General features: G+C 39.3%; 1 protein-coding gene across 1 annotated transcript; it reads left to right on the top strand.

Annotated features, from left to right (window-relative positions):
* Positions 1-2,472: 2,472 nt before the first annotated feature.
* gby (globin Y) lies at positions 2,473-26,174 on the top strand. The gene is made up of 3 exons (XM_002941194.5): positions 2,473-2,683; positions 23,824-24,055; positions 25,905-26,174. The coding sequence occupies exons 1-3, from the start codon at positions 2,586-2,588 to the stop codon at positions 26,043-26,045; spliced, it is 471 nt and encodes a 156-aa protein (XP_002941240.1). The 5' UTR covers positions 2,473-2,585; the 3' UTR covers positions 26,046-26,174.
* The last annotated feature ends 840 nt before the right edge of the window (positions 26,175-27,014 follow it).

The following is a 27,014-nucleotide window of genomic DNA, read 5'->3' as shown; positions in this document are numbered from 1 at the left end:
CCTGCCTTACAGGATGCTTCTTCTTTACTCCTGGGTTTTCAGTTTATATGGAATAACTGCACATATGTTTGCAGAACAGCTCATACACCGGGTTACAAAGAACAGCCAGGGTAGCATACACGGTACTCTGTGGAAAATTCAGAAGCTTTGATTTCCTTTTTTTAGGATTCCTGTTGTTGTATACATATAAGAGAGGGCCTCCTCAATCCAGATGTGACATATGGTAAACCACTGCCCTGGACTTTTACAGTGGCTTGCAAAAGTATTCGGCCCCCTTGAACTTTTCTACATTTTGTCACATTCCAGCCACAAACATGAATCAATTTTATTGGAATTCCACATGAAAGACCAATACAAAGTGGTGAACATGTGAAAAGTGGAATGAAAATCATACATGATTCCAAACATTTTTTACAAATAAATAACTGCAAAGTGGGGTGTGCATAATTATTCAGCCCCCTGAGTCAATACTTTGTAGAACCACCTTTTGCTGCAATTACAGCTGCCAGGCTTTTAGGGTATGTCTCTACCAGCTTTGCACATCTAGAGACTGAAATCCTTGCCCATTCTTCTTTGCAAAACAGCTCCAGCTCAGTCAGATTAGATGGACAGCTATTGTGAACAGCAGTTTTCAGATCTTGCCACAGATTCTCGATTGGATTTAGATCTGGACTTTGACTGGGCCATTCTAACACATGGATATGTTTTGTTTTAAACCATTCCATTGTTGCCCTGGCTTTATGTTTAGGGTCGTTGTCCTGCTGGAAGGTGAACCTCCGCCCCAGTCTCAAGTCTTTTGCAAACTCCAAGAGGTTTTCTTCCAAGATTGCCCTGTATTTGGCTCCATCCATCTTCCCATCAACTCTGACCAGCTTCCCTATCCCTACTGAAGAGAAGCACCCCCAGAGCATGATGCTGCCACCACCATATTTGACAGTGGGGATGGTGTGTTCAGAGTGATGTGCAGTGTTAGTTTTCCGCCACACATAGCGTTTTGCATTTTGGCCAAAAAGTTCCATTTTGGTCTCATCTGACCAGAGCACCTTCTTCCACGTGTTTGCTGTGTCCCCCACATGGCTTGTGGCAAACTGCAAATGGGACTTCTTATGGTTTTCTGTTAACAATGGCTTTCTTCTTGCCACTCTTCCATAAAGGCCAACTTTGTGCAGTGCACGACTAATAGTTGTCCTATGGACAGATTCCCCCACCTGAGCTGTAGATCTCTGCAGCTCGTCCAGAGTCACCATGGGCCTCTTGGCTGCATTTCTGATCAGCCCTCTCCTTGTTTGGCCTGTGAGTTTAGGTGGACGGCCTTGTCTTGGTAGGTTTACAGTTGTGCCATACGCCTTCCATTTCTGAATGATCGCTTGAACAGTGCTCCGTGGGATGTTCAAGGCTTTGGAAATCTTTTTGTAGCCTAAGCCTGCTTTAAATTTCTCAATAACTTTATCCCTGACCTGTCTGGTATGTTCTTTGGACTTCATGGTGTCGTTGCTCCCAATATTCTCTTAGACAACCTCTGAGTCCGTCACAGAGCAGCTGTATTTGTACTGACATTAGATTACACACAGGTGCACTCTATTTAGTCATTAGCACTCATCAGGCAATGTCTATGGGCAACTGACTGCACTCAGACCAAAAGGGGCTGAATAATTACGCACACCCCACTTTGCAGTTATTTATTTGTAAAAAATGTTTGGAATCATGTATGATTTTCGTTCCACTTCTCACGTGTACACCACTTTGTATTGGTCTTTCACGTGGAATTCCAATAAAATTGATTCATGTTTGTGGCTGTAATGTGACAAAAAGTTCAAGGGGTCCGAATACTTTTGCAAGCCACTGTATATGCTCATAATAAAAACCTGCACCACAAAGCCCCATTAAGGGTGGAAGTAGATTGCAGTTTACATATGATCAGCAAAAACAAAGGCCTGCTGGTGACCTTAACATATAAGGTGCTCCTTGAAAATGGAAAACTTAAAAGTGGAAGTTAATTAATTTCTTGCTGCATTACATACAAATATGCAGAGGGTCCTCTCTACTTCAATGTGCCATTTGTGGAGCCAGTTCCCATCATATATGCTTGTGAGATAAGCATCAAACTTTCAATCTAATTACTGAGCTAATATTGTCTAATGATGCAACTGTGGGTCTTTCCTATTCATATGTTTTTAAAATGATTTGATTAAACTGTAGTAAAAGACTACTGTTGGTTATACAATATTTGACTGCATGTAACATAAGGTCTATGCATCATTTCTTATTAGTGTCAGTTTTAAAATGTTTTATTACTCCCCTAATGTAAATGTTTCTAAAACATAGGGACCTTAAAAAAATTTCTATCCCTCTAATCATGTTTTAGAGGCTGCGCTCACCTGAATGCTACTTTAAATATTGTATTAACACAGAGGCTGATTGGTGTTACATACTTGAATAAACACAAGCCACTCCTGTGGAAGGAGGGATTTCTAAGTATTTACAGCTGTTCTTTGAACAACTCAACAGTAATTTGTAGCTTCTTCCAAGGGGAAATAGTTGTATTCTGCTCTTTAAGTAGAAGAGAATAAGCATTCCTGTCTACTATGGCTGATTTAACAGGAGCCGATATAGAAAACATTAATGAGGTATGGAGCAAAATATATGCGAATCCAGAAGAATCGGGGAGAACAGTTGTTATCAGGTAACTGATTTAAGATCAAATTTCAGCTAGTGCTTTCAGAGGCAGAGATCATTGTACACTGTCAGGACAAGCATTTGTATACGTGTCTGTGGTATACATGTCTCTTTACAGCCACTGCTGTATTTATAGTGCACACTGCTAGACCTACAGCATAGTTGGTTTATCATAGATAATAATGTATAATGCTGAGCGACAGTAGTAACAAGCTTTTGAAGCAGCAATTTGTATGCAATAAATTATAGGACTCAGCAGAAATATCAGCAGACAATTTGCATGACCATAGTGAAGAAATCCCAAGAGATAAAGCTGCCAGTGGCAGGTCCATCCTTAAAGGACGGATTGTATTACTGAATGACATAAATTCCTTGTCACTTCAAAGACTGTTTTTTCCATCAGTAAATGTATCCACTAAACTAAACAAATGCCAGCACGTCACGGAGCAAAAGCTTGTTTTATGAAGTAATTGCTTAATGCATTCTCACATTTCTATTTAGAATTTATAATGCAAATGTGCTGTACTGAAACATTTTCAAAAACTTGTTTCTGACTGAATTATATTTTAGCTGTTTGTGTACTTCTCTTCCAGTTTTATCCAGGCTGCACATAAATCTCAGGAAATAATGCACTATGCAGGCTACAACCAACGTGCATAAAATATATAGATGTGCTGTAATTAAAGTTTCCACACTCTCTAGCTGCCAGAAAATGCTCATCTCTTGTTAAAAGAATAATGTAAACAATATATGGATTGCTTGTTTGAATTTCAATCCTTTTCACTTTTTTGTGTTACCAACATTTTAAGTTCTGAAAGTTTGTAAAGAACATTTATTTGTATAACTTTATACATAACACTCTCAGTACTAGTGGTATATTTACAGCCATGTCCCTTGCGTGTGTGTTTGTATCAAGAGCACATGCATTGCATAGCCATTGGGATCAGGTTTCAGTAAGTCAACATTGCACAACATTGCTTAGTAATGTACAGATGGGTTGATACCATTCTTGCTGAGTGCTAGGATTGCTAGTTACTGATTGTAGGTCACATTATCTCTCACCCTGGGAATGGATGTCAGGGTATTTGTACTTTTTCTGGGTTGTATTTTTAATCTTTCATCTTTCTTCCCCACATGAATATGATGTTTCCAGAAAACTTTCATATAATACTCTTTTCTGAGAAATGTCTGAAAGCTGTTTGTAGTTGGAGGGAAGTTGATTGAAACAACAAAGAATATTATTTTGCAGATCTTTTATTTCCCTTGATTACTGTTTCTGTTTCACGGACCTAGTATGTAGCATGATACACAGTGTTTTAAAGGCAATATTTAGTCATTTGCATTATACTGTATTAATATTACTATTTATTTACATAGCATCAGCATGATGATTTAGAGAAGTCATCATTTGCCCACATTCAATGTAATTTTCCTGTGTCAGTCACACACAGAAACACACATAATAGTTTAAACAGGGCAAATTAATTGATAATCAAATCAGTTTTTTCTTGGGCAGATAATGCTAATCTAAGACAGAACCCCCTTAATTCAAGATTGTAATATTCATAACTTCTCCACTACAATAACAAAATGCTAATAAAACATTGTCGTAGGAACCAAAGCTACCAGTGTCCCCTCTATGTGCCGTAGGCATGCAACATAAGCTCTGGTATCAACATAACAAATAAAAATATAAATAAATAACATTATGATGTGTCAAAAGTCAATCCAATATCTAGTTTTTGTTTTGTTATGGTGCATATCACAGCACTGCTCTCACATTGCACTAGTGGACTGCTGTGCTGTTTTTTCCTCTCTGAACATATTTTATTCATTTTACATAGAAATTATTTAGTAGTTATGTACAATTCCACTGTCAGGGAATTAACTAAACATGTACCTCTGCAAATATATTCAGAAATGGTTCATTAGCCAAGATATCATGGGACAATAACATTTAGAGACCAATGGCAGCAGCTTAAAGAGGTTTTATTGGAAATCATATTAAGCTATTAAAATATTGTTATGGCTTTTGTGTGCGTGTTGCGGGAGTAGTCTTCCACAGCTGATGCATTTTGCTCAAACATCAAATGTCCAAAGGGCTGAACTGCCTCTGTGGTTAGATGCAGAAAAACTTTAGATGTAGATGATTTAATTCTGTATGTGAGTCAACTGTAGGTGATTTCTGTAATTACATGAAAGGAGAAACTGTGAGAAAGTGTCTTTGTGGGGTATTCCTTTTAGTGCTCATAAAAAGTTCCATAGTGGAGTTGCAAGAGTAATCCTGCCTTAAGGATCTGAGGCATTTGTGGGGATAAAGATTTATAGCAACCTAACTTTGGGGACAATGATCAGATCATACACTGCGCCCTATGGAGACTCACTGGACAAGGGTCACATCAATGCACCAATACTCTTTTCATTGGAATGGGATTCTCGAACTGATATCTAGTCAATTTTTAGCCATATATCACTCAATAGGCTGCCAAGTTGGTCTTTTCAAAATGAGTTGGCAGTTTTATTGGCTAGTGTATGGCAACCTTAAGAACTATAGGTTTAGTTATTATGGATTATCTATCCTAATTATCTAGGAAGAATAAATTACATGGTACTAAACGTAGGAAACATTAGTCTTAGCCTTACATAAAATATATACGGCATATTATTCCTTATATATTGTGTAGTATCACAATTATTTAGTCACTACCCTTGTATTGACCCTTTAACACATATATAGTTTCTTCTTTGTGATACATATATACACACTAGTATTCTGATGTTGATGTTGGCATTTAGATGAACATTCTTTCCTCTGAACAATATAATTTCCCCAGAGCTCAAGTTTCTTATGATCATGAATGATTATTTTTAAATGATTGTTGGCTTTTTTCTTTGTATTATTACATGAAGTGATTTCTGGGAGCATTTAACATTCCTTTAGCGAGTTATTATTCTACAAGCAGAGAGGGAATATTTGTATGAACTTTGTGTATAAATCATTTTATTTCTGTGAGTTCTAAGTCAATGACCATTACTTCACATGCAACCATTTTATAAGGCAGGAAGTAGTGTTCATAATAAATTCTTTCATTAAAAACTGACATTCAGACCAAAATCTTGAACTGTTTACTAGCTATCTCCTCCTGCAAACCAAACCTAACTAAAATGGAGCTTATAGTATTTTCTCCCAAACCTTCACCCATTTTTGCGGGTGACATGCTTCATAAACTTAAAGAAGAAATATGGAGAATCCAATTTTTTAACCAGGTTTCAAACTTTATTCCTTGTAACCTCTTTTATTTTGACAAGAAGCAAGTTCACTGCAGAATCCTGTAGTTCTGAACTTCCCAGCCTATTTTCTCCCTCACCAAATCTTCTGTCCCTACCTCTCAAATTGCCAGAATGGCCACCTCCCTCTTACTTTCTCTTGGACTCTCAACCCTTGTGATTCAGCACACTACCTGGAGGTACAGATCACATTTATGCTATTGCCAAAACCTGATTCTTTTTCCTTCAAATAATTGAGAAAAAATAGGCCTTTCTCAAACAACTGCTAAAACATCTATTCATGTCCTTCTCCTAGGGCACTTAAACTATTACATCTTACTACTAACTGACTCCCACCTTTCTTCCTTGCAATCAATCTTAAACTTACCTGCTTGAGTCCTCCTGCTCTATCCTAAAGGAAAGCTGTTCCTTTCCTGTTAAAATCCTAATTATTGCTGCCTGTTAAGCAAAGAATAGCATACACAATCTACTAATCATGAAAGCCCTTTACTTTCTGCTCCTCAATACCATTTTTTAAATGTGAGATTGCTGGCCATCTCTTCTGCTCCTCTCAGAGCTTTCTCACACTGCTACACAACCTCCATACATATTATATTGGATTTTAATGGTCTCAGCATCTTTATTAACAGTTATTTACTCCAAACATTAGACCACTGTCAAGAACACGCCACTCTCAGACGCATATGACACGGGGACGGGGCAACAAGGGATACACTCAATCACCTTTCACACAGGTTAGAGTAACATCAGGCACCCCCAAACACACCACCATCCCAAATAACTATTCGCTGCCACCATCTATCATTAACAGGCGATAGAAACCTAATGCACAAATATATCTCACAAGCTTTCTTGCTGTAGTTAGGGTTAGTTTCCACTAATTCCACGAACACACTCCCCTGCTAACAGTCAACTAGTTAATTAGCCTTTACACAGGACCTGCCCCACTACTTAACACACACACACAGCCAAGCAGTTAATATATTCACATGTAAACAAGGTACGTGGGGATCTTTATAGAGCCAAGGACAGAACTTATTAAATTTTATATTTAATATTACAAAGGTAAACAGTGCATTTAAAAAGGTTTTACAAAAAGAGACATATATATACAAACAGTAAATAAAATAAAAGGGAATACAACACAGAGAAAACCCTATGTACGTTACCGAGTTATCTTTTGTGTCCTCCTGAGGCAAGAGTTTGGAAATCCTGAGCCCATCCCCCAACATAAGTTGGGACCTCCAGAATGAGCTAACTAGTATCTGGGTCTGTGCCCTTTTCATTCTTCCTGCTGGGACCCTCCCTCATTACCATATGCATGAGGAGGGAGTGCCCAGGAACTTGTCACATGACCCCCCTGTAGAGAGCTGTACTTCTCATGCCAGTTTCTTGTCATATAATATTGGTACTTGTCAGTACCCAATATTATTATGAATATATGGGCTTGCTTTAACCCATATGTGTGCGGTCAGAATGATACCAAACATGAGTGTCTCATGTTCCAGCCCCCCAGAAACTTTGGTATCATTGGGAAGCATGGGACCCCCTCATAACCAATATATGATTTATGAGGATGTGAACCCTAAAGCAAAGGAGATATGGATCCGTTTGTATAATCCATATTTTCTCATAGCTGCACCTCCTGCTGTTTTAGTTCCACAATTGTCTTGCTTTGATCAACAGATCAAAGAAACCAAAGGTCCCAGCTTCCTGCCCCAACTGGCTGGTCCCGAATTGTCTGATGAGTTTGATGAATTTGTCACCTTCCACAGTCCCTTGTTGTGTATTGAATTAATTAAGGGTGTCTTGTGGACACAAAGCCAAATGTTGCCAGGTTTAACTCTGGACATGCTAGGGCAATATTATGCTGATATGACAACCACCATCAAAAAAAAACATGATCAACAGAACATTATATGGCATGCTCTATCCCTAACTATTCCCAATCTTAGCCTAATTTCCCCTGGGCAAATGGTGCTGGGATCAAAAGCCTGTACAATGAGCCTTGCTTTAATACTGCTGCACTGCAAATTACTATTATTTTCTATAAAGCACAGTACACTGTGTCACTCTGCTACCACCAGGGGACCTAAGGCCCAAGTTGGCCCATTACACACTGTCTGTCACGGTCGGTATCCCAAAACTCAGAACTGTTGCCAAGGGTCCGGTCTCGGCTCACGCTTCTGCCTCTAACAGCCGCCTTTCACGTCGGGAGGAGCTCTTCCCTACTCGGATGCCGCCAGGTCTTATAGTGAGAGACCCAAGGAGAGAGTTCTGAGCAAGCAAGGGAACCAGAACCGTGTTGCAGGGAGAAGGAGTCAACGTAGTCAGAGGTCAGGCCGGGGTCAGCAACAATCAGACAGCGCGGTATCAAAAACGGAGTCCGGAAGAGTCCAGTCAAACAGGCAAAAGGTCGGTCCAGGCAGCAAACGCGAATAGTCAGAACAGGCAAGGATCAAGACGAGGCAATACAATACAGAAAAACACCCCAGAACTTTCAGGAAGAAAAAACCTACGTTGGGCAATGAAAAAAGACCAGGAAGTGCTTTAAATATTTGAATTTGGTGCCAAATTGACTCCACATGCACGACGAGTACCCGGACGCGAGTGCGCATGCGTGCGCGTAAAAGGACGCGCATGCACATTAAAGGGCCGTGCAGTTCACAAGCGCATGCCTAAAGAAGACGGCGGCTGTCCCCGCACCGGACCAGGTACCGTTACATTACCCCCCCCTCCAGAGGGGGCCGCAGGACCCCTAGGTCTATCACGAAACCTGGCGTGGAACCGTGGTACAAGACGATCAGCCCGAACATCCAATGTTGGAACCCAAGACCTCTCTTTGGGGCCATAACCTTTCCAATGTACCAGGTATTGTAGCTTACCCCTAGAGAGGCGGGAGTCCACTAACCTGTGTACCACATATTCAGGTTGCCCTTCAATAGAAATTGGAGGAGGAGATCTCTGTCGAACAGTTCTAGCAGGCTTTAATAAAGAGACATGAAACGAGTTAGAAATCTTAAGTTCAGGAGGAAGTTCTAACCAGACCGTGCTAGGATTGATAATCTTACAGAAAAAGGCCCAATAAATTTAGGTCCCAATTTAACAGACGGAACCTTCAAAGGGACATTTGTAGAAGAAAGACGGGAGGGCGGGAAGGGGAATAAAATGAGACATTTTGCTAAAGCGTTCTACTACCACCCAAATAACAGTATTCCCTTTGGAAGGAGGTAAATCCACAATAAAATCCATAGAAATATGAGTCCACGGTCTTACGGGGATGGGAAGTGGTTGTAGCAGCCCCTGAGGTAAGGATCTGGAAGGTTTAGAGTGTTGGCAAACAAAACAAGTATTAATATAATTCCCTGTATCCTGCTTTAAAGTTGGCCACCAGAGGGTGCGAGACAGGAGGGAACAAGTCAGGACCGCTCCTGCTCCTAGTTCAGAAGCATCCACCTCTACCAGAAAAGGAAGAGCAGAGTCGGGGTGCAGGAGTACCAAAGCAGAAATAAAGGCTTTCTTTAGAAGCTTGAAGACAGTTAAGGCCTCTTCCGACCACAGGCTTGGATCAGCACCTTTCTTAGTGAGAGCAGTGATTGGAGCCATAAGTGTTGAAAAGTACTTAATAAATTGCCTATAATAATTGGCAAAACCCAAAAACCTTTGTATGGCTCGTAAGGATAAAGGTTGTACCCAATCTAAGATGGCCTGAACCTTGGCTGGGTCCATTTTCAGGCCCTTATGAGAAATAATATAGCCAAGGAAGTGAACTGAGGGGACTTCAAAAATGCATTTCTCAATCTTAGCATACAACTGATTTTGCCTTAATCTAAGTAGAATTTCCTGAACATGGGCACGATGGTCAGACAGATTATTTGAATAGATCAAGATGTCATCTAACTATACTACCACACAACGATCTAGAAGATCGCGGAAAATGTCATTTACCAACTCCTGGAAGACAGCAGGGGCATTTCATAAATAGGCAAAGGGCATTACTAAATATTCATAATGACCATCTCGGGTATTAAAGGCTGTTTTCCACTCATCCCCTTCCCGGATTAGTATTAGATTATACGCGCCTCTTAGATCAAGTTTATAAAAAATAATGGCAGCCTTCACTCTATCAAAGAGTTCAGAAATCAAGGGAAGGGGATATCGATTGTTGACTGTGATTTTGTTCAGACCTCTGTTATCAATACATGGCCTAAGACCCCCATCCTTTTTCTCTACAAACAAGAAACCAGCTCCAGCAGGAGAAGAGGAGGGCCTTATAAAACCTCTCTCCAGGTTTTCTTTAATATACTCCTCCATAGCAAGAGACTCAGGGAGAGATAATGGGTAAGTTCTACCTATAGGGGGAGAGGAACCAGGAGTTAAATCTATGGCACAATCATAAGTTCTGTGCAGAGGAAGGGATTCAGCTGCCTTTTTAGAGAAGACATCTGCAAATGGAGAATAAGGGGAAGGTAACTCCTGTTATGGAAGTAGTAGCAAGAACTTGGGCAGACTTAGAGCATAACTTCAATTGCTAGCAATTTAACCGAGGATGATAAAGGAAGTGTGGGTATTCCTTGCCTGCGGGCAAAGTTAATATCTAAGAAATTCCCTTCTGCCCCAGAATCTATGAAAGCTGAGCTTTCCACACAACCCATATCCCATCCCAAAAGGACCGGAAGCATAACTTTAGATGAATATTGTTGGGGAGTAGAAACGACATTACCCAAGCAGAACTCCCCAGACCTGCTTAGGCTCTGTCGTTTCCCGGCCTTTTGGGGCAGGAGCTGCGGAAGTGACCCCTATCCCCACAGTACAAACATAACCCATTAGCCTGCCTCTGAACCTTTTCCTCAGAAGATAAATGGGTAGAACCCAACTGCATGGGTTCCTCTGAAGATTTAGAAAAAAACCACTTCAGGTTTGGGTACTGGCTCTACGGAAAAGGAGTGTGGGGCCACTGCCAGGATTCTCTCAAGTCGTCTCTCCCTATGCCTCCTATCAATTTGAATGGCAAGATGCATGAGGGAGTCTAGGGAGGGCTGAGCAGGGACATTTATCAGACTATCCTTTATAGAATCAGATAGCCCGACTCTAAACTGACTTCATAAAGCATTATCATTCCAGCCCGTTTCTACCGCCCAATGGCGGAATTCAGTACAGTAATCCTCAACCCAACATTTACCTTGCCTGAGATTACGACTCGCAGCATCAGCAGAGGGGGAATGATCTGGGTCATCATAAATGATTGCCATGGCCTTAAAAAAGGAATCAAGGGATGTATGGGCTGGATCAGAGGGAGGTAAAGTAAATTGCCAATTGTGGATCCCCAAGAAGAAGGGTCATCACAAAATTAACTTTAAGTTCCTCAGTGGGAAAAGAACGAGGGAGGAACCCAAAATATAGTTTACATGCCTCCTGGAAGGCAAAAAATTTACTCCGCTCCCCAGAAAACTTCTTGGGGAATGGAACCTTAGGCTCCACTACCAGCATCCCTGGAGCTGCGGGCATGGAAGTGCCTTCTTGGATAGCAGCCGGAGTAGAAGCAGAAGGCAGTTGCTGGAGTGCATCCAACCTTACAGACAATCTCTGGAGCCACTGGATGATTTGGTCCTGCTGAGCTTCTTGTTCCCCAAGACACTGAAGGAGGTTCACTTGGATTGCTTCAGAGGAAGTAGGGGACGCGGCTGCCCCTTCAGCATCCATATCGGGCCCAACGTAATGTCACGGTCGGTATCCCAAAACTCAGAACTGGAGCCAAGGGTCCGGTCTCGGCTCACGCTCCTGCCTCTAACAGCCGCCTTTCACGTCGGGAGGAGCCCTTCGCTAGGATGCTTGGATGCCTTATAGTGAGAGACTCAAGTGAGAGGCCTTATAGTGAGAGACTCAAGGAGAGAGTTCTGAGCAAGCAAGGGAATTAGAACCGTGTTGCAGGGAGAAGGGGAACGTAGTCAGAGGTCAGGCCGGGGTCAGCAACAATCAGACAGCACGGTATCAAAAACGGAATCTGGAAGAGTGGTCAAACAGGCAAAAGGTCGGTCCAGGCAGCAAACGCAAATAGTCAGAACAGGCAAGGATCAAGACGAGGCAATACAATACAGAAAAACACCCAGGAACTTTCAGGAAGAAAAAACCTACGTTGGGCAATGAAAAAAGATCAGGAAGCGCTTTAAATATTTAAATTTGGCGCAAAAGTAACATCACACGTGTGCTGAGTACCCGAACGCATCAAAGGACGCACATGCACATTAAAGGGCTGTGCAGTTTGCGTGCGCGCCTAAAGAAGACGACGGGCGTCCCCGCACCGGAGGAGGTGGCGGGCGTCCCCGCCCCCCCCACTAGACCACCAGGTACCGTTACACTGTCTATCTATCCAGAATCCAAAGTAATCACACTCTTCACTGATTTGCTTTCTATGACCACCACCACAGCAAAGAAACTTACACCCTAGCATCCTTTGTGCCTTGGGCCACTACTCTTTCTTAATTTTGCTTGACCTGTCTGCAGCTTTTGACACAATTGATCATTCTCCCTTGCTCCATATTGTATTCTCACTGGGGATTCAAGAAAGTTCAGTATTTTGGACCTTTTCCAATCTTTCTAATTGTTCCTTCAGTGTCTCCAATACAGCCTCCATAAACACCTTCTTTCAGTTGAAGTACTTCGCAGCTCTTGGGTCAGCTAATCAGTTCATTTGAGTTTCATTTTTATGCAGAAGATACTCAAATCTACCTCTTCTCTCCAGACCTGCCATCGCTTTTAGTTAGTGTCACAGACTGCAATTTCTGCATTCAATGTCCTCTCATTGCCTAAAAATTATCATGAACAAAACTGAACTGGTGATCTTTCCACCCTTAACATCACTATCAATATAAACCTAGTTCCTCAAGTTCACTGCCTAGGAGTCAGGAACATCTTTTGCATTTGACCTTTCCTCACATGAGAGACATTTATGTTGTTATCTTGTTTAGACTATTGTAACTCACTGTTCTGTGAACTCTACCTGTCTAAACAAACCCCACGTCAATTCATCATGAACACTGCCACCAGACTTATTCACCGTTTTGCTTCGCCGTAAAATTTGTGAAACTTCAAAAAAAATTAGCAAAATGGCAAAAAAATCATAGAATGCAACTTTTTTTTAATGTGATTTGATTGTTTTGAACTGACCGTGCCTATTTTGAAGCAAGCATGCCTATGCCCATGTGACTGCGCCCATTTCGACATGACCACTCTTTTTGACAAGGCAACAAATTTTCCATGGCGAAATTTAGCACACATTATGCGAAAAAATTCACCGATAGCAAAATGCGGAATTTTGCTGCAAACCATGCCTGACGAAAAGAAAATTCAGTCATCACTACTCACCTCCCATTTCACAAGTGCGCCTCCACTGGATACCTATCTTATACACAATTTAATTCAAAATTCTTGTACTCCCTTACAAAGTGCTCACAACTACTTTATATAACCACCCTAATTACCAAGTACAATCCCAGACATAAGCAGAGCCTCCATGCTTTTAGTCACAACCACCTTTCCATTAAAATCTATAAACAAAGCCCATAGCAACTTGATCACCCACTCAGCCCTCTACTACCGGTATTCATCCCGCACTTGGCACTTACCATTACTATCTTAAAGGAACAGTAACACCAAAAAATGAAAGTGTATAAAAGTAACTAAAATATAATGTGCTGCTGCCCTGCACTGGTAAAAGTTGTGTGTTTACTTCAGAAAGTCTACTATAATTTATATAAATAAGCTACTATGTAGCCATGGAGGCAGCCATTCAAAGGAGAAAAGGCACAGGCACATAGCAGATAACAGATAAAACACTATTGTATTCTACAGAACTTATCTGTTATCTGCTATGTAACCTGTGCCTTTTCTTCTTTTTTCCAGCTTCAATGGCTGCCCCCATGGCTACACAGCAGCGTATTATATAAATTATAGTAGTGTTACTGTAGCAAACACACCAGTTTTACCAGTGCAGGGCAACAGTGCATTATATTTTTATTACTTTAAAGCGCTTTCATTTTTTGGTGTTACTGTTCCTTTAAACAACAGGAGCTCTACAATCTCACTTCTTATCCCTCAATGACTACTGCTACCATCACCTGCCTCTCCTCCCCTGCCTGATACCCGATCCTGTGACACTGCTGAAATGTTATCTGTTCCTGATTGCTTGCAGTAACTAGATCACATCCCAGAAGCCAGTGACAGTCTTATGAGTCGTGCCATGTTCTGGAACCTACACGTAATTTTGACAATTTGTTCCCACTGCCTTAGATTCTAGGGCTTGGGTTCTCAGCAATTGAAAATGGAAAATGGAAGAGAATCCACAATCTAATTTTGAATTTTGGGAACATGCCTTATCCTGAACTCATATTCAGCCTGAGGACCAGGTACCTATGGAAGCACAACTTTGGGTCAAAACATGCTATTAGGTTGTTAATTGCCTGAACCATCATCATGTTTGTCCAAGCAATAACAACAATCAGATCATAATCTCAGCCTGGCAATTATAGGCCTGTAAATGCATCATCTGTAGTGGGAAGTTATTTGTAGGTTGGTTAACGGATCACAATAAAGATTATGTTGTAGAGAATGGCATTATAAGTAGTAATCAGCATGATGCACAGATAGAATTATGAAGGACGGATAGTGTCAAACAAATGTAATTGCTTTTTATGCTGAGGTTAGTCAGCAGTTGGACAGTGGGGTTGCAGTAGATGTGATCTGTTTGGATTTTGCCAAAGTCTTTGAGTCTTTGATACAGTTCCATAAATGACTGCTTTCTAAACTATGGGCTGTTGGCACTGATAAGAACCCATATGGAATATGTAATACAGTTTGTGTTTTTGAATTAGAGAAAGTTGCTTCTATTGAACAGGATTGTGAAAGATGTTGCAAATTTATCAATATGTTTTCATAACAATAATAATGACAACATTTTCTGCCACCGTGGAACAGTTGTACTTAGAAAAAGCTGCATTGTCGAGACAATTCTAAGTAAACAATTCTAATAATATCTCATAAGGGGAAAGAAAATCTTTAATTTCCATCTACACAATAATTTAGTGGATCTCTAAGTATGAGTATAATGAGAAAGTTTTTAGAATGGAATATTTGGAATAAGAAATATGGCACAATGTCAAGTATTGGGTGGCCAGGAAGTCCATTTTGGCAGTGCATTTGTTGGCCAATGTCCAGGCATTTTATCTGTTCTCTTTCTCCCTACCACTAACAGATGGACAAGAAAAACACTCAATGAATATTGTAAGAAAATAAAGTTCTATTTTAACATTAAGCATAGGGGGCATATGAGTTGTACTGATGCCATAACAAACAATAAAGGGTAGTGTAACATTGTAGCATGTAGTTCAGTGTAACATGTAGTTCTTTTATAATGTGTCAACATATTCAATGTTTAAAAATGTTAATAAAAAAAAAATTCACAGTCCTTTACAAAGAATTGGATGGAATCCAAACAGCATAACAAAGAAAAGCAAACCAATTACAAACAAGCATAAACAAACCAAGGCATACATATATATATATATATAGAGAGAGAGCATCGTCATTCATAGGTCTCTATTGATAAGCATAACAATACATTTATTGAACATATATAAATATAACCCCTGTACCTGAGTCTGGGGGTTGGGACACAAGAAGCGCAATGCCAGATACACTATGTTAAACTAAGGGATGCAGTAGACAGAATTATTATACTGAATTTTGCAGAAAGACAGTGGATTTGAAAGATCTTACAAAAGATAGAGACAGACAACTCAAAAGGGTAACATTTGAATGCTAAAGAGCACAGACTCATGTAACATCTATGCATATTGTTTAAAGTTTGCCCACTTTCTATGCGAGTGGAGAAAGAGGCCTCTATGTCCCTAGCCTCAAGCTATTGCTTCAGAGGGCATTTTGACCACCACTGCCATCAAGAGAAAAATACAGTATTAGCCGCACTCTACTCCTCCAGCATGGTTAGTATGTAGTGCTACATGCCCAAATGACATGGAGTCATACCACCACCCATTACTCTTAGCAGCAGTATTATCAAAGTGTAAAATTAGAGCTCACCACAGTAAAATTCCACCATTCCAAAATTCCATTAATTCTTAGAGTATTTGTCAATGAGTGAGAGTTCACCATTTGATAAATATGCCTCTAAAATTCCCATAGGAATGAATAGAGAGTGGGGGAATTATACTGTGGTGAGCTGTAATATCACATTTTGAAAAATCTGCCCCTAAAAGAGGAAACTTTACACAGTCTAATCCTGCCTAAATTCTTACAGTTAACTAGATATTTCAGTGTCTTTTTCCATTGAAATGGGCTTGTGACAAGCCAACTATTATGACCTATCAATAGACCAAATACTACCTTAAAACAATCTAAACCCCATCCCAGGCCACAAATGGGTGGCAATACTCAGTTTTGTTCTCTCCAAAATAGATGCCCTTCCTAACACAAGTTAAAAAATCCTCTTCATCTTCACCCCCTCCAAGCTGCATCATGTAGTTTTAAATTCTGGCATCCTAAGAATGCAGTTGTAAATTCAAAACATATGCTATACATCTGTTTAGAATGTTAGAAGTAAAAAAATCATGAGGATTCCACATCGTTTTGAATTAAGAAGGGCCTTTTTGATTACTATCATAAAATCTTAGTGTTTGTAACTTCAGCACTTGCACATAAATAATTTAAAACATTAGGCTAGATTAATGTTTTGTTATTTTGTAACTTTAAAATTGTTGTCTCTTCTTTGAAATATTGGAAACATCTGTGTGCAAAACACTGTTTATGCAGTAGCAAAATGTAGTATGTCTCCTGATCCTGTGAGAGGGGTGTGCTGAATTAACATCGCAACGACTTTTAATACATTTGCAATCATTTACAGACATATGAAAAACAGTAAACAATTTCCTTACTGGCCAATGGAAAAATGATTGTAATGTGATGCATATGGTGTCTGGTATATGATACAGGAGAGTTCTGTCATTTTTTATAGAGTTCTGAATCCTTTGGAATAGTCTCTTTCTTCTCTAATTGCAATAATATTTCATGACATTAAACAGAAATAAGATAACAGGTAGAACACAGGCAAGGACAAATACACCCTAACCCCCAAATAATCCCCTGACCTAGAAACAACCGAACACTGCATATTTAAATCCAATGGAATAAAATATAATGGGCATACGTTATTAATGATGTATGTACAGGTATGGGGCCTGTTATCCAGAATGTTCAGGACCTGGGAGTTTCTGGATAAGGGGTCTTTCTGTAATTTGGATCTTTATACTGAAAGTTTATTAAAAATAATTTAAACATTAAATAAACAAAATAGGATTGTTTTGCCTCCAATAAGGATTTATTATATCTTAGTTGGGCTGAAGTACAAGGAACTGTATTACAATTACAGAATAATAGAAAATGTTTTAAAATCTTGACTTATTTACCTATAAAGGAGTCTGTGGAAGATGGCCTTACATCCCTTACATGTAATACCTTTTTTTTTTTTAAATTTTAACTTTTTTATTGAGAATAACAAGTTACATAACATATTCAATGATAGCTGAAGTTATGTATGATTACATCAATAAATGTATGAGTCATTCTTTAGGGGAGGGAAAAAGGGTGGGAAGAGGGGGGTTGGGAAGGGGGGGTGAGGGTGTGCAACTCAGGGTCTTGTCTTTTCAGAGTCCTGACTTGCCGGAAGGCAGGAAATGAAAATCAAAAAATGAATACAAAGAAAATAATAAGTGTTATAATTGGTTAAACTGAAACCAAACTAAGCCGGGTGGGGTGCCTCTCTTTACTCCTCTCGATTCCTCTCCGGGGATCTGGGTTCGACCTATGGATTTTCATTTTTGTTTTTGTTTCAATCCCGACTTATCCCAATGTCCTGTGGGACTTTCAGTTGGGTTTTTTCCCCTCTTTCCCACCTCTAGGTTTCCTTTTATTTTATGTCTTATATACAGTAACTTATATGAGGGGAAGGCATGGTTTCGATTGCATGGATGGAGTATTGTTCCCAGGGAGCCCATACTTTTTGGAATCGTTCTTGTTTGTTGCTTAAAATGCTGGTTATATTTTTCATTAACATATATCCAGTTGATCTTATTCTTTAATTGTAAAATGGGCAAGAATGGGGATTTCCACCATCTAGCTAATGTTAATTTGGCTGCGGTAAAAATTTGGGTTGTCAACATCCTGGCGTATTTGTTTACATTAGGGATTTTATTCCTCAGTAACACATATTCTGGTGATTTAGATTCTGGTGATTTAGGTTTACACCTGTTACTGAGAGTATCATTTTGTGAACCCTGGTCCAGTATCTTTGTACCCTGGGGCATTGCCACCATATGTGATAGACCCTGCCTTCCCCTCTACAATTTCCACATCATTGTGGATTGTATTGGTTATTTATTTTATGAAGTCTGGCTGGGACCAAGTACCACCGTAATAAAACTTTATATCCCGCTTCAAGTAGGGAGGTGTTAATTGAGCTGTGTGTCCCTTGCTCCCATATTTTCAGCCACTTGTTTTCATCTAGTGAGTGACCAAGATCCTTTTCCCAAGCTTTAACGTACGGTAACATAGGTGGGAGGTTGGTTTCAGATAGGATATTGTAAAGTTTTGACAGCACCCCTTTAGAATATGGGTATTTAGTACATATGGTTTTTAAATACGTAGAGGGTGGTTTGTTTGCATCTTTAGATTTAGATTTCAAATAGTGTTGTACCTGCATATATCTTAAAATTTCTCCTGGTGGGGGGCAGTACAGTTGTTGAAATCTTTCCCATTTTAGGGGGCCAGAAATTCCATGCATGTGTCTTAGTACAGTAAAACCTTTAGTCTCCCACCACCTGAAAGACCCCCGATCTACTCCCATGTAGTTAGGGTTTGTTCCAGCATAGGGGTTGAACCAGGGGTCCCCAACCTTTTTTACTTGTGAGCCACATGTAAAAAGACTTGGAGAGCAACACGAGCATTATAAAAATTAATGGAAATGCCAAATAAGGGCTAAGATTATTAGCCTCTATGCACACTATCAGCTTACAGGGGGCTTTATTTGGTTATTTTTATTCAACCAAAACTTGCCACCAAGTCAGGTATTCAAAAATAACTACCTGGTTTGGAGGCATTGAGAGCAACATCCAAGGGGTTGGGGAGCAACATGTTGCCCCTGAACCACTGGTTTTGGGTCAGTGGGTTAAACCATCTGGTCTATGTACATAGGGTAACTATAAAATTGCCACCAGTTTTACTGGGTTGATAAGTGCTTCTTCCAATGGTCACCCATTTTGGAGGGGGGTTGGCATACAGCAGGGGGATAGCTGCTTGGAAATATTTACCAAAATTTGGAACTCCTAAGCCTCCCTTTTGTCATGGTACTTGCATTGTCGCTTTGGAAACCCTGGGGGTTTAGTGTTCCAAATAAATTTCATAACTTGTTGTTGCTTTTCAATATCTGAGTCAGGTATTGGAGTCGGTAAGGTTCTGAAGTAGTACAGTACCTGTGGTAAGATAACCATTTTCACTGCGTGACTTTGGCCTATCCAGGAAAGATCCTGTTTTGTACAGGTCTTTAATGCAGTTGTTACATTTTTCCTCAGGGGGGATAATTGGTCGTATATAAGTCTTTTATTTGTGGGGTTATTTTAACCCCTATATATTTTAGGTATGTTGGTCAAAATTCAGTTGGAGGAGCTTAATTTGTGGGGGTGGGCCTGTAATACCCTTTAAACATTTTTAATACCAATAAATGCACCTAAATTACAATACCTTTACTCCTGGGAATGATGAAACAAACTGAGTGACAATGGTACCACGCCACCAGCCACTCTGCTCCTTCAGCACACTGGCAGCATAGGAGGGGGGCCGCGGGCCGCGAGTTGGATAGCCCTGAACTAGATGATAATGAGTGGGTCACCAACCTTTCTCCACTTTGTATCTGATCCACTTTTGTTTGCCATGTCTTGAGCATGTGCTGCCAAGCACAGGATCAACCTTCTCAGTGCACTCGTTATGCAGATTTTAGTGTGAACGCATGAAGTGTGTATTTTTATGCCAAAATCCGTGTTGTGTGTGCACAGTCTAATTTTGTGCTGGATGATGGGGACAGCAGCAAATTGGCCATGCCAATGAGTGTTACACTGTCCTTATTTAGGGTTTTACACAAGGCTGACACTGCATAGACAGTAACTCCATGGCATGCCATTTTTTATAATTTGCTCATCTAAAATTGCATTTTTCCATATGCACTGTACATCATTAAATCTGTCAAATTATTAGATTAACTGTATAATTTCTGTAAAGTGCTATGGAATGTATTAGCACTATATAAATAAATAATATTTTTTTTCAAACTGCTCTTTAGGTCAGTTTAGTGTGTACCCTGAATGTTAAAGGAACAGTAACACCAAAAAATGAAAGTGTATAAAAGTAACTAAAATATAATGTGCTGCTGCCCTGCACTGGTAAAAGTTGTGTGTTTACTTCAGAAAGTCTACTATAATTTATATAAATAAGCTGCTATGTAGCCATGGAGGCAGCCATTCAAAGGAGAAAAGGCACAGGCACATAGCAGATAACAGATAAAACACTATTGTATTCTACAGAACTTATCTGTTATCTGCTATGTAACCTGTGCCTTTTCTCCTTTTTTCCAGCTTGAATGGCTGCCCCCGTGGCTACACAGCAGCTTATTATATAAATTATAGAAGTGTTACTGTAGCAAACACACCAGTTTTACCAGTGCAGGGCAACAGTGCATTATATTTTTATTACTTTAAAGCTCTTTCATTTTTTGGTGTTACTGTTCCTTTAAGTTGAGAGTAGTGCATGGCCATGCAATGCTGGAGGCGATGCATCCCACCTACATCATTTACACAAGTTTTAGTAATTTTTTTGCTTGGAATATCTAAACTATATATTCCGGTACTAATGTTTCTGATTTAACATATATTACTTTGCACACCAGAATCCTTTCCTACATAGCCATTGTCAGTATTGACATACCCTGTCTACTACATTATAATACATTTACTATACAGTATTAAAATTCCATGAATTTTAATACATCAGCAGTATACTAAAGAAACCAATTCTAATTTACAAATTGTCAAACCATATGTCCATTGCTTCTAGGATACTGAACTTGTGCAATTTTGCACCAATCTTGTAAAGGAGCATGTGTCTCACAATTCATGCACATGCATGAAAAAGGCATTTGAAAGGGTCTAATTTTTATACATCCACCTGGTGTAGGGAGTTTGAATTGTCTGGCAAGAGAGGTAAAGGAAGGCCTGAATTGAATTTCAAGAACTGGTAAGCAGGGTTAGAATATTTTATTTTAGAGTATTTTTGTGTATTTTGTCTATAAGGAAACTTGGGTTGTGGTTAGGACAGGAGGCTGACCATCAAGCTGAATGGACTGCAGGGCTAGTGAATGTAAAATGTACACCTTTCCTATTACAATGTATACAGTTCTAAAACACTTGAGAATCTTAGCTAAGGATTGAACCATAGATAGTGATGAGTGAATCTGTCCTGTTTTGCTTCACCGAAAAATTTGTGAATCTTGCAAATGATTTGCGAAACAGTAAAAAATTCGCAAAACAGCAAAAAATCTTTTTTTATGTGCATAAAACCATAGATTGTCAGTTGCTATTAAAGGAAATGGATCTGGCTTCAACTCCTTTACATGCTCCTTTACATTTAGCTGCGTGAGATGGCCCATGTGAACTGTATTACTCTGCTTTTTCTTCATTTTGCAAGGTGAAGGGGGAAGTATTGGGCAGGAACAGGTGTGGTTTGGGGGAGGAGGATCGTCCGTGGATGATTGATTTCAGCTGAAAGGTGGCAATACATGGCAGATTTAAGTCCTTCAGACTGATGTTTGGGGCCTACCTGACCAATATCTGGCTGAAAATTGAGCAGGTGTTGATCGGGCAGATTTGATTTCCCATCAGATTGAGGATCGCATTGGCTCATTAATACAGTCCTCAAACTTAAATGGCTCCTATTCCTATTTAGGGATGCACTGAACCCACTTTTTTGGGTTTGGGCAAACCTCCGAACCCACCCTGACGGATTCTGGCGAATCCCAAACCGAATCCGAATCCTAATTAGCATATGCAAATTTCCCCCGGGCATTTAACCCTTTCTGAATGCTAATTAGCATATGCTAATTTATGCCAATATGGATTCAGATTCGGTTCGGCCGGGACCATGGGCCGAAACGGAATCCTTCAAAAAAAGCCTGGATTCCTGATGTCCTGATGGACATTTATTTAATCAACCTGCATAAGGGAATCTTAGCTCCAGGCCCCAGCTGAAATTTATCAGACATATTTTAGGGGAAAACTGAACACATGAGCAGTAATCAGTAGTTCATTATTTCTGGCTTTGCCACCTATACTAAAAATGTGTGTGTGTTTGTATACATCAGGCCAGGCCAAGCCAACTGGGTGCCCTAGGCAACCTGGTTGGCCACCTTGCCTCTGCAACCTCCCTTCCAACTACCCTCCCTCGCAATGACAAGAGTCGGAGGCAATGACAAGGAAGTGCAGACTAGGGGTAGGCAGGAGAGGTAACTGCCTGGCACCCACTCATCGTTTCCTCTTCTGCCTACCCCTAGTTCTTGCCCTGGTCCTGGTCTTTTTTCAACCCAACTCAACTATGTAACTATAATACAATATACTATTTTTCAAATTTTTTTACAAATTTTTACAAATCTAATCTTTTAGGAATTCAAACTTTTACAAAAATTCTGATTAATGAATTTTCATTTGTTATGATTTTAGCCTATTTATGACATATCCCAGACAAAAATATATTTCAAGAATTTGAAAAATATTTCCACACTGCAAGAGATGCAAGGGAATTCTGGAATTCGGGCTCATGGAAAGAGAGTTGTGGGAGCCTTAAACCATGGCATTGAGAACTTAAAGGACTGAGATGCTGTGTGCAGTGCTTTATCTTCTTTATCCCCAGACAAAAAAATATTTCAAGAATTTGAAAAATATTTCCACACTGGAAGAGATGCAAGGGAATATACACAGATAGTTTAAGTTGGTGCAGTTTTCACTGAGTTCCAAATACTACAAAGAAATGAGTCTGCAAGAACACAAGAACAAGTATCTACTTGGTTACATTCCTATGGTGAAATGTCTATGTCAAAAATTGTCTATGTCAAAACAGGATGTTGTAAAGGCAGACTGTGTTAATGCCTTTAAGAGGGGCTTGGATGAGTTCTTGAATAAGCATAGTATCCAAGGCTATTGTGATACTAATATGTACAGTTAGTATTGATGTTGGTATAAATACAGTAGTTTATGTATGTGAGTGTATAGATAGGTCAGTATAGGTTTGTGTATGCTGGGTTCACTTGAAAGGGTTGAACTTGATGGACTTCGGTCTTTTTTCAACCCAACTCAACTATGTAACTATGATACAATATACTATTTTTCAAAATAAATCTAATCTAATGTGGATGTTATGTTAATTTTATTTTTACCCCCTACTGTTCCTCCCCCCCCCTTTTCTTTCCCCTCTCTCTCTATTTCTTCTTGCCCCTTGGGCCTTTCCCTCCCTCTGCTCCAACTGCCCCCCCTCTTCTCCTTTTCCTTCTCCCTTCTCTTACCTGTTGAGCCCTTCCCTCTCCTTGTTTCATAACAAAGCAACTTACAGAACCGCAATTATATGTATAACCTGTTCTAAAAAAATAAAACATAAATAAAGAGTTAAAAAATAAATAAATAAATCTAATCTTTTTGGAATTAAAACTTTTACAAAAAATTCCGATTAATGAATTTTCATTTGTTATGATTTTAGCCTATTTTTGACATATCCCCAGACAAAAATATATTTCAAGAATTTGAAAAATATTTCCACACTGCAAGAGATGCAAGACAATGCTGGAATTCGGGCTCATGGAAAGAGAGTTATGGGAGCCTTAAACCATGTTATTGAGAACTTAAAGGACTGGGACGCTGTGTGCAGTGCTTTATCTCACTTAGCAAAAAGGCATCAAGATGTTCACAAGGTTGAAGTTAACAACTTTGAGGTATATATTACTATAGTATTATTTTATGCTTTATAGTTAAATATTTAATTGATGATGAGTTTCTAAATGAGTACTAATCAGTGCTATTATTGAGCTAGTTTGCATGCATCCTTAATGTTTCTCTTTCATTCTGGGACCTTCGTCCAACCAATCAGTACTCTTACAGATAAAGTAACAATAGTCCCTTAAACCCACAAAAAGGAGGGAGTTACCATGGAAACCAAATAGAATACCAGTGTTAGAAAACTAAAATGTCAGAAAATTAATTTCACAAAATAAATAATATAGGATTGACTAGTATGGCCCAATTGAACAGTGCACACACTCCTTATTCCCCCTATGGATGTTGTTCCTTTAGATGCTGTGAGAAGCCGGGGAAAATATGTTTAAATACTCTGACATTAAATGCTTTAGGGCATATCCATTTCCTGGTATTATTTGCACTACGATTTATGCCAAAGTGCTGCAGCAAACAAATCCCTTTTTCCAAAAGAGCAAATAGAATATTTTTTTTATATTTAATTTTGAAAGTTGACATGCAGCTACCCATATTCTTAGCCCTGGGGCCAAACGATCAAATTAGAACGATGGGTATAGGCATAGTCGGTTTGGGGACCACATCAACAAGACAATGCGGTCCCCGATCTGACTACATTTTTAAACCTGCCCGATTGAGATCTAGCCAATTACAGACCAGATGTCGGCAGGCCCCTTCTTAGCTTTTTGTTTAGCAGATCCACAGTTTGGAATTTCAGCAGATATCTAGTTGCTAGGGTCCAATTTAACCAAGCAACCAGTCAGTTGTTTAAAAGAGAGAGGTAGGTGAATAGAGAAGGGTCTGAATAGAATAGATAAGTAATACATAACTTAATAACATAATACATACAGTAACTAAAACAATAAAGTTGTCAGAAGAGGAAGGGAAATAATTCAAAAACTACAAAAAAATGAAAAAAAAGGCTAAATGAAAAGTTGTTAAGAGTGGTTAACCTGAAGGTGAACCACCCCTTTAATAACTCTGTTCTCTTTTACTTTGTCGCACATATACCTTTCTTAAGATTAAAGTGATTGTCACAGCGTTCCTAAAACTTAAAGGAATGTTTCAGTATTACAGGTATGGGACCCGTTGTCCAGAATACTCAGGACCCTGGGTTTTCTGGATAAGGATCTCTCCATAATTTCGATCTGCATATGTTCTCAATATAAGTTTACTAAAAAATAATTTAAACATTAAATAAACCCAATAGGATTGTCCTGCCTCCAATAAGAACTGATTGCATCTTACTTGGCATCAAGTGCAAGGTACTGTTTTATTACTGCAGAGAAAAAGGAAATTATTTTGAAAAGAACAAATGCGTATAATGGAGTCTATGGGAGATAGACTTCTTGTAATTCGATACTTTCTGGATAACGGGTTTCTGGATAACAAATCCCATACCTGTACTAATAATGCATCACTGTACCATTTGTTTTGTCCCCCTAAGCCACTACAGCTCAGCTGCATATACCCCTCCTGACACTCTGGCCAAAATAATGGTGTCTAAGAATGCAGAGCCTTTCCTAGGCTGGAGTTCTGTTTACATTTACATTGGAAAGCCCCTTGTCTCTCCACATATCCAAAACACATTGGGATAGGGTAAGGGCAGGAAGGCTTGGAGTGGCCTTAGAGGACTTTTGAACAAAACAGCTCAACGTTGTGTCACTAGAAATATTGATAAATCCCTTGTAGATATAGGAATGTGTCAGTATCACTTAACCAACTTTTGAATAATTTGTGGTTAAAAAATGTCTGTTAATGCTAAATTCTTTCCATTTTTTTTAATAATATATGTGTATTTTTAAATTACAGTTGCTGTTTCTGGTTATAATAAGTGTCTTCAAAGAAGCCCTTGGATCAGGATTTACTCCGGAGCAAAGTAAATCTTGGGAGAAACTTTTCTCTATAACCTACAAGTACTTAGAGAGCTGTTACGCCAACACAGATTCCTAATAAACTTTGTGCAAATAAAATATCTCAAAATGAAACAAACTAAACAAAAGAAACACATATTTTACACAACTATGTTAAATGCAGGATCTCTTTTTTTCTCCTGACTAATTAAAAACTAGATGATATGAATGATTCTGTTTTCTTTCCTAGGGAATATACTATGGTAAATATAGTTAAAACAGTTCAGTTTTCTGGCCGTTTTATTATATTCTTAATTCCATGCATATTTTTCAACTTGAGAGCCTCCATTTTTTAACCCGTCTTCTTTTATGCTCTTGTGGGTTGTTCTCTAGCAGTGACCCCCAAACCAGTGGCTCATGAGCAACATTTTCATTTTGAAATTCCATTTTGGAGTCATAAAGATACAGGTTTATATTTAAACAAAGCCTCCTGCAGGCTTGAAATTCACAGAGGCTAAAACATACCAGGGCTTATTTGACAACCTACAGAAGTTTTTCACATACTCGTGCAGCTTCCTAACGTTTTTTATATTTATAAGTGGCTCACTGGTAAAAAATGTTGGCGTCTCCTGTAGTGATGAGCAACATTTTTTGGCAGGCATGGATTGTGGCCACAAAAAAAAATTTGCTTCATAGCAAAAAAGTCTTGCACGTCAAAAATTTTTTTTTTACAATTTCGCAAATTTTCTTGTGAAGTGAAACGGGACAGATTCACTCATCACTAGTCCCCTGCTCTATAGAAACACTTGTGACATGGGACTAAAGGCTACAGGAAGATGATCAGACTTAAAGGAACAGTTCAGTATAAAAATGAAACTGGGTAAAATGGATAGAATGTGCAAAATAAAAAATACTTGTAATATAGTTAGTAAGCCAAAAATGTAATATATAATGTAATGTAATCTATAAAGGCTGGAGTGAGAAGATGTCTAACAACATTATAGCCAGAACTTCACTTTCTGCTTTCAGCTCTCTAACCTCTTAGTTAGTGACTTTTGAGGGGGGCCAC

Source organism: Xenopus tropicalis, chromosome 9 (genome assembly GCF_000004195.4).
Source record: "Xenopus tropicalis strain Nigerian chromosome 9, UCB_Xtro_10.0, whole genome shotgun sequence".
Classification (NCBI taxonomy): Eukaryota; Metazoa; Chordata; class Amphibia; order Anura; family Pipidae; genus Xenopus; species Xenopus tropicalis.
Note: the sequence above shows the minus strand (reverse complement) of the source record. Positions and strands in the feature narration are given on the sequence as shown.

What these genes read in the sequence shown, in the direction of transcription:
- gby (XM_002941194.5), top strand. Translation starts at nt 2,586, where the DNA reads ATGGCTGATTTAACAGGAGCCGATATAGAAAACATTAATGAGGTATGG. An exon ending in GGGAGAACAGTTGTTATCAG is followed by an intron (nt 2,684 to 23,823) that starts GTAACTGATTTA and finishes TTATGATTTTAG; the next exon opens with CCTATTTTTGACATATCCCC. An exon ending in TTGAAGTTAACAACTTTGAG is followed by an intron (nt 24,056 to 25,904) that starts GTATATATTACT and finishes TTTAAATTACAG; the next exon opens with TTGCTGTTTCTGGTTATAAT.